The following is an 8,533-nucleotide window of genomic DNA, read 5'->3' as shown; positions in this document are numbered from 1 at the left end:
GTGCTTCCTCATCTTCAACAATGAGTAACATTAATCAAGTCAAAACAAGACTTGAACTTCTCTGTAATAACTGGCTTGTTAAGCATGTCTGCAGGATTGAGATTTGTATGAATTTTTCTCAAGTGAATACTGCTTTCTAACACGAGCTCCCTGATCTTGTGAAATCTCACATCAATATGCTTTGTCTCTGCATGAAACATCCAATTCTTTGCAAGATGTATGGTACTCTAACTATCACAATGTAACATGCCTCCACCCTGAAGCTCGAGCATGCTTCGGAATGCAGAGTTTAATTACTTTCTCATTAGTTGAATAGTGTGTGATTGTTGGGTTTATGACCTTAGAAAGGACTAAGGTTCTAAAACTTAGGATCAGTCATGGGATCAAATAAGTTCAAAACCATTCTAATACCAACATGGATGGGTCTAGATCGAAATGTATAGGACAGATGTACCCCTAAAGTAAATAGCTAGGAATGAAAAGTTTAGTTACACATCAGTCAGATAGTGTGTGATTGTGACTTATCACCTTGATCTCAAGATATCATACATAGGGCTTTCAAGTTGAACACTGTCAATTCTAGAATCGTTGGATTAGGTTGGTTTCAGTCCTAAATTGACACGTAGGAGATATATGATCCTCTGTCCAAACCATAATGGCTGTGGACGTGGGGTTCTGTTCATGTCGTGGAATTATATTTTGGGAGGAAGAGGTTGGGTAACGAAATGCAGTATAATGTTTACACACGTGGCACCATTATGATAAGAATATCTAAGGCGTCCAATTGTAGTATGTGAGAGTGTGAAAACTAATAAAAACTGTTAATGAGAACCTCGTTTATATCCGTTAAAAGTTTTTAAAATCAAGAAATGGAGTCTTATTGGGTTTTGTTTACACTGAGAAGAAGGTGGATGAGGAGGAGGAGGAGGCCATGGATGGACGAGAACAGCTCTAACACAGAAAAATAAAGCGAAAATAAGAATAGATAACTTAAATCCACGTCGTGCAGGCCAGGAGGGAATGGGATCAACTGAAATTTCTAATGCAAAGAAGAATAAATGAAATTATTTATATTAAAAATGGCCAAATGAGATTCTAGGGTTTGGGAGTTCTTTGTCGTTGTCGGGGATGAGCCCCCTTCTAGATTTGATTCTGTTTCTGAATTCTAATGGGTTTTATCTGTTTTTGGAGTTCGTGCAATGGCCGGCGTTGGAAGGAATATTGAAGACAAAAAATAATTTATTACAAAAATAAAAATAAAAACCCAATTAGTTCCTTGCAACCAGAAATAAAAAAAAAAATAAAAGAGGAAAATAAAAGAAGAGGAGATCTTTGTTCCACGCCATATATATATATATATATATATAGAGAGAGAGAGAGAGAGAGAGAGAGAGAGAGAGAGAGAGGATGAAACCGTTAAGATCGCCGGAGTTGCCGGAGAGAAGGAAGAAGGGATGGGAGGTCTGTGTTTTTATTGAAGTAGTAATATTAAGTGGGACAAATTAGTTGGTCCAACAGTTTTGGACCAAATTTAGGTTCAAATCTTTGATTTAGAATCTTAAATTTTCAGATCTTACAGCTGGATTTCTTTTGTACTCTGTAGGTTTTAAATGTACGAATAGGTTCCATCTGGCATCTAGCTAGGCTTTTGGGTTTAGTTTCAGGATCTCAGTTAATCTTAAGCTGGATTTTTTTTTTGGGTATAGATCTGACCAGGTTCCTCTTCTTCACTGGGTAGTGTTTGTTGGGTGTAGAGTAAAATATAATATATTTTTTTTGGTATAGGGTTTTCCATGACGCTAGTGTGGGGGATCTCTCACACCACTCCAATTGTGGCACAGGAAATGGTATAATCTAGATGGTTTCAAATGGTTAGGATTGAAAAGAGAAAGGAAAACAAAAAACTCGTATGAGAGGGTGATAGTACACTGCCGTCATGGATAACATTTTCTGCTCTTTATTTTACCAAAACGATTGCCCGTTATTTTATGGGAGAATTTTTTTCTAATTTGACAAGCCTAGTGGGTATCTTTACACTAGCACAAATATCTACCACATGGTAGATTATATAGCTATTATAAAAAGAAGACTCCTAAGTCCTTAGCTTTTATCTCAAGTTTCAAACAAAGAAAATTGTCCAAATGGAAAAATTTTCCATGGAGAAATAAACACCTAAAAACAAAGGAATATACAAATATGTACTTAGACGGACATAACATGTGGTAAAACTAGACCATTTCCTAGATATCCATACATAGAAATTGCTTTGTCACATTACATATGATAAAACTTGATGTTGGTCTAGAGATGCCCTCTACACTAAAAAAAAATGTTTGCCGACTTATTGCAACTTTCTTACCTATTATTAATAATCTTTAGACCGAGTTTTCCTTTACTACGGTAAAAAAGGAGTCCCTTTATCGATAACCATCATTGCGCTTTAAACAGTATTTGGAATAAAAATCTGATGGACGTCGAGTGTCCAGACATAATTTAAGTAGCATTATTTAGTAAAGAAAATTACAAACCCAACACCGCCTTCGCTCCAGTCTCCCTCTAAGAAGGGGGAAAAAAAAAGATTTTAGAAACGTCACGATTAGCTCATCATCATGTCAATATTAGAGGATCTTGGGCATTGGAAACCACATAAAATACGATGTATGAAAAATAAATTAATAAGATTTCTATCTAAAAGTAAATAAATACAATATGTCACTATTAAGTTAAGTATAATTAGAGTTTTCCATAAAATAAAAGGGGTGAGGGAGATGAGGAGTTCATAATTGGATCAATCTCTCCTTTGAGAACTAAAAAAGAAGGCCTTTTTGACAAAAATTAATTCAATTAATTGGTTTACATGTTATTAATGTTTGTTCAAGTTTTTGCAAGGACAAATTTCTCATACTATAATTTATCAAAAAAAAAAAAAAATCATTATATCATATATTCCAATAAATAAATAAATAAATTCATCTACTTTGATGTAAAATATTCAAAAATAATATGAAATTAAAGTAAATGGTTTTCTAGTCGGCGGAGAATAGAAATCGTTGCCTGGTACTTGGTCTACATACATAGTTGTACTTCATGGAAGCGTGATCTGATGATTATGACTATTCAGTATTAATAATAAAAAAAAAAATTCCAATTGACTACACGTAAAATACCATATTCAGATTGAGTAATATACTTTCCCATGTATGTCCATGTCTCTTCATTTTCATTGTCCACATATTGGCATTCACCCTGCTACCATAGTCCTAGGTTTTCAAAGCTCTATTCTGCCACAAATCTCTCTAGTTAGAGACTTTAGGGTGTATACTTGTCGGCAAAATTTCAACTACACCTGACCTACCATGTTTCAAGAAATGTTGGATGAATGGAAGAATATGGATTTAAACTCAACAATAATTCACTCAATTTATGATATTGATCCATTACTTATGGATGGTCCATCATCCTGCTGTCATTGTAAACCGGATCCAGTGGAAGTGGTCTGGTTTACTATAAATGGTCTGACCATATGAAAGACCAGATGAATCAAGTGAATGAGAACTAGCTAGGTTTGTGGACATGAAGTGGGTTTTGAATAGGTTCACGATTGAAGATCCTAAAAGGTATTGTTCCTTAGCTATCATAAGTGGAAACTAACCAACATTTGTTAGGTAACTTAGGGTTCATAGCATCTTGGAGGGAACAGTGATCTGAGGTCGGCAGATTTGCTGCCTACTTCACTTCCGGTTTAGTTTTTGTATACTTCCATTCCCACGATCTCGCCGTCCTTTCTTAACTCTTCTTCTTTATTCCTCCCTCTCTCTCTCTCTCTCTCTCTCTCTCTCTCTCTCTCTCTCTCTCTCTCTCTCTTTTATAACAGCTAGAGCTCAGTTCATTTTATCATATTGAAGAAGACTCCGCCCACGTTCTTCTATTCTTCTCTAACTATTAATCTTTCTTCTTGATTAAATTTCTGATTAAGTGATTAATTTACCATACCAATTTCTGATCCAATGATTGCCCTAATACCCTTCTATTCTGTTCCATTTTTAAAAAACTTAAAATTATGATTCTTAAGAATTTAAGTTTAAGGGTCATTGAAGGATTCTTCATATTTTAATGATTTTGCTGAGTTGTTAAGTGGGCCCATCTCACTGGACCACATCCCTTCCTTTCTCTCCTGAGTTAGATAGAATTTTTTAGATGATCATAAAATTATTTTATGAATTCCAATTATTTTTAAGTCAAAACTGATGCGACATTCTTTAGCTTCTTCCAAGTATAAATACACTTCATACCCAGAAGAGAAAAGCAGAAGAAAGATTAGAAGAAAACCATTTTTTTCCAGTTTTTCTTCTCTTCTTCTCAAGGGTTTTCAAAATCACCGAGTCACAGAAAGAAGAATGGAGCATGTTGAAGCTTTGGCAGAAGGGGAATGGAGTTCTTTCAGTGGAATCTTCTCCACAGAGGAGTCTGATTTCATGGCACAGTTGCTTGGTAACTATTCCATTCCCAACGATCATGAAGCCGGATCCACGTTAAGCCTAGGAATCCCATCAACGATTTGGCCTGATCATGAAGCCAATAGTTTAATCAGCTGTTACCCTCAAGGGAGTAGCTATAGCAGTGGTAGTAGCAGTCTCTTAATCCCTGCCACTTCCGGCCACCACCACCATCACCATGGAAACTACTACTTGAGCCCTTCAAATCCAATTTTGGTGTCCAATAGCAGCTCCATGTCCATGGATCTTTCTATGGTGATTGAGCATAATAATAACTGCTCACCCCTTCAGGTCTTTACTGAGAACCCAATGGAAGAAGCTTCTTACTTCAATGAGGAGATGAGCAGTGATAGCCTGCGTGAATCTGGTGCATCCCCAGAAGCCCACATTAATGCTTTTGGTGGGAAAAAAAATCAACTGAAGAGGAAACTTGAGATGCCAGAACCAGTTCATGGCAATGCAGATGACAAAATGGACACCAACCAATCTGACTATGGGAGGAAGAAATCTCGGGTTTCAGGAGAGGTAAACATATATGATAGTATTTTTTACTATCTTTACTCGGGTAGACCTCATCCTCAAAAAGTTAGCCATTGAGGAGAGGGTGTCTAAGTCCTTATAAGTCTTCACGTTTTGTAGAATCCAAATAGTAACACATACTGTATCGTGATTTGAACATGCAGGTCCAAAGGAAGAAGAATGTGCAATCAAAGAAGAACCAGAAGATGAACCTAATTAGCAGCAATGATGAAGAAGAGATTAATGCAGCTACAAATGGGCAAAGTTCAAGCAGTAATGACTGTTCTGAGGATGACTCCAATGGTTCTCAGGAGCTAAACGGAGGAGGACCAACTACTTCAACCTCCAAAGGCTCTGTAGCTCTCAACATGAATGGGAAAACAAGAGCCAGTAGGGGTTCAGCAACAGATCCCCAAAGCCTCTATGCTAGGGTGAACTATTATACCTCAACTCTACCATTCATATTTGGCAAATCAACTTAATTTTTTTTTTTTCATTCAATACTAAAGATCAGTTTCTTCCTCTTTTGCAGAAGCGAAGAGAAAGAATAAACGACCGGTTGAGAATCCTACAAAATCTTGTCCCAAACGGCACAAAAGTAAGTTTACAGAGTCTAATCCTCTCCATGTGCTGACCTCCTCACATGGAATTCCATCATCTATGAGGTATCAGACAATGAGTAAATGATGCATTAAACGCTCTAACTCATGGTCTAGAAATCTCTTGAACGGGTGATTGATTTCTTGTCTTAAGTTGAAGAGGAAATTCTCCATCTCATTCTTAAATGGAAATCTATGACAGGTTGATATCAGTACAATGCTAGAAGAAGCTGTACAGTACGTGAAATTTTTGCAGCTCCAAATCAAGGTAATAACATGAACAAGTGTACTCTCTTTAATACCAAAATCTATCTTACGGAGAAGGTGTATACTAATTTCTTTTTCCTCATTTTCTCTTTTTGGATCTTTGTAGCTCTTAAGCTCTGATGATCTATGGATGTACGCTCCCATTGCTTACAATGGAATGGACATTGGGCTTGACTTGAAGAGATGATGATCACTTTGGAAGGCTAGAGGGAGGTTGCTGGATTAATTAACTGTGTTGTTAATAAATCAATCCATTTGTTTGGGTTATATTTTAAAGGATTAACAGAAAAGAGGAATATTAAAGGAGAGAATATTCATTGACACCTATCTTGTAATGGGTTGATCATCCAAATAAGAAATTCAGAAAACCCTTTTGGGTTTGTTAATCACATTATCTAGACCTTTTTTTTTTCCCTTCTTCTCCTATGTTTCTGTTTTCCAACATCACATCAGATGATGAAACTGTCGGCGATGATAACATAGTTTAAGGAACAGATCATCACACACAGCTCAAATTATTTTTGTGTTCAAATATCCTCTCAGTGCAGTTGGCAAAACATGGTTTAAATGGGCCATACTTAAAAGGGTCCTGTACTTTTGTAGGTTTATTTTATGGCACAAATTAATAAGCTGATTACTGTTCATTGAATTGATGTGTAAATTATAAACAAATAAATGAAGAGAACAGGTGATGAAAGAATTGAAAAACATGTCATGCCCACAATCTCCAACATTATATTTGACAAACCAACCAATTGACTTATGCTATAATAAAATGTCTAAGTTTTGAGGAACTCTATATATATATATATATATATATATAGTAAACATATTTTCTATTCCAATAATATAATCATGATCTAGTCCTATTGGCAATTTGGCATTGGTTAGATTACTAACATGATTCGTTATCAAACGATTATTAACATGATTAATTAAGCCTCATGCTTAGGGCTAGAGGTACAAGTTTGGCACTGGTGAGACCGAGCTCAATAGGGCATGGCCTTAGATTTTCAGCCCGAATAGGGCTAGGATTGGGATTTTCAAGCCAGGGTCAGGGCCAAGCCAGGTCTAGACTCTAGACTGAGGCCTTGGGGTGATCCCGGCCTATCCGGACCTTATTATTTCAAGTATGTACTCAAAAAACGTGTAAGACAATGACAACTCTTGAAAATAAGATAATGGTAAACTTACTTTCAATTTATTTTAAAAATATCTTTTTTTACTCAAACTTAAAGAACTTTTGGGAATAATCAAGAGAAAAAAGAAGAAGAAAAAGTGACGACTTCTCATTTCAACATGAAAACACTCCAGTGAAGTGGAAGGTTTCATTTTCTTTTTCATCATCTTGTTGTACTGAAGTGGTGAAGTGAGAAGGAAGGTTACCTAGTATAATACATTTCTGCTTTTAATGAGAAGTCCTTGAAAAAAATTGAAACTTTACTGTTTTACCATTTTAGTATAACACACATCTTCTTTTTCCAACGAGGGTAAAATCATGTTGTTTGTGCAACACATTCATAGTTCTTAAGAAAGACATAATGCTAATTAGTCACTTTTAAATCATTTTAAAAAAAACATTTTCACTTAACTTAAATCACTTTTGGGAATAAGATAAGGGGCAAACCCTAGGTACAAACAAAGATATCATAGAATGAATTGAAGAGTGGTGTAGAGCATTTTTTCTAGCTAATGAAAAATTCTTCGGTTTTCTCATGTGAAAGTAGACATTTGTATTGAACCACATAAAATTTTGCATTTCACATGTGTTTATCTACTTGGTTTCTTTCTCATGGTTGCACATTCGACCCAACAATAACTTCTTGAGGAACAAACTCTGCCTCATTGTGCATAACTAATAATTTCTTATACTTTGAAATCAAAAAATTCTTCTGAAATGTGGTAAATTAATTATTTTATTGTGTCTATTATAAATACTAACACATACTCAGAGTTATCCAATTTATGTCAATTTGCATATTATATAATCTACATAATCCACTTCTTTTGATAGAGAAGATCTTTATGGGGCAAATTGTATCACTCCCTTTTTTTTTTTTTGCTAATGACAGGTATTCAGGCCTTTGGCCTAACTAGTTCCGTGGGTCCATACTGACACCACAACCACATAGACTAGTATCACTCCCTTACACTTAACCTATATTTAGTGATACTTTTCAGCCTTAGACTTTATTTTTGAATCCCTAAAAAATGAACTTTTTATCTCTCCTTCTTCCTTAGTGTTATTAATTGGCCATATTACTCCTATTTTTCACATGTTAACCATCCTCATAATCCTTTCTATCTTCTCCAAACCCTCTAATAACGGGAGCCTCAAGCGCTGGGTATGCCCTTCTTCTTTTTAGTTGTTAAATAGATGTGTATAACAATACCTTTTCCCCCTTCTTGGTTTCAGAATGTGCATATACAGTATTTTTACCAAAAAAAAGAGTAGCTATGCATGTGCGATTTCAGCTAACTATTAATGTATTGACCAAAGTTGATTTGTTGAATGTGCGTTAAGGTGTAACGTAAGTTGAGTTATTGATTATGCGATAATGTGTAATGTGTTTTAGCTCATTTTTATGGGTCACCAAAGAAAAAATTAATAATAATATATCATATGAATGAAGGTCATCTGGATAATATGAA

The 8,533-nt window shown here is 35.4% G+C and overlaps 1 protein-coding gene across 1 annotated transcript; it reads left to right on the top strand.

The window, feature by feature from the left end:
* The first annotated feature begins 4,397 nt into the window (after nt 1-4,397).
* LOC122073780 (transcription factor bHLH84-like) lies at nt 4,398-6,068 on the top strand. The gene is made up of 5 exons (XM_042638408.1): nt 4,398-5,021; nt 5,180-5,446; nt 5,548-5,613; nt 5,817-5,882; nt 5,988-6,068. The coding sequence occupies exons 1-5, from the start codon at nt 4,398-4,400 to the stop codon at nt 6,066-6,068; spliced, it is 1,104 nt and encodes a 367-aa protein (XP_042494342.1).
* Nucleotides 6,069-8,533: the final 2,465 nt, after the last annotated feature.

The sequence above is a fragment of the Macadamia integrifolia genome, chromosome 3 (genome assembly GCF_013358625.1).
Source record: "Macadamia integrifolia cultivar HAES 741 chromosome 3, SCU_Mint_v3, whole genome shotgun sequence".
Classification (NCBI taxonomy): Eukaryota; Viridiplantae; Streptophyta; class Magnoliopsida; order Proteales; family Proteaceae; genus Macadamia; species Macadamia integrifolia.
Note: the sequence above shows the minus strand (reverse complement) of the source record. Positions and strands in the feature narration are given on the sequence as shown.

Excerpts from the sequence above, each read along its gene's own strand:
- LOC122073780 (XM_042638408.1), top strand. The coding sequence starts at position 4,398 with ATGGAGCATGTTGAAGCTTTGGCAGAAGGGGAATGGAGTTCTTTCAGT. Across the intron at positions 5,447-5,547 it reads CCCAAAGCCTCTATGCTAGG|AAGCGAAGAGAAAGAATAAA; the intron begins GTGAACTATTAT and ends CCTCTTTTGCAG. Across the intron at positions 5,883-5,987 it reads TTTTGCAGCTCCAAATCAAG|CTCTTAAGCTCTGATGATCT; the intron begins GTAATAACATGA and ends GGATCTTTGTAG.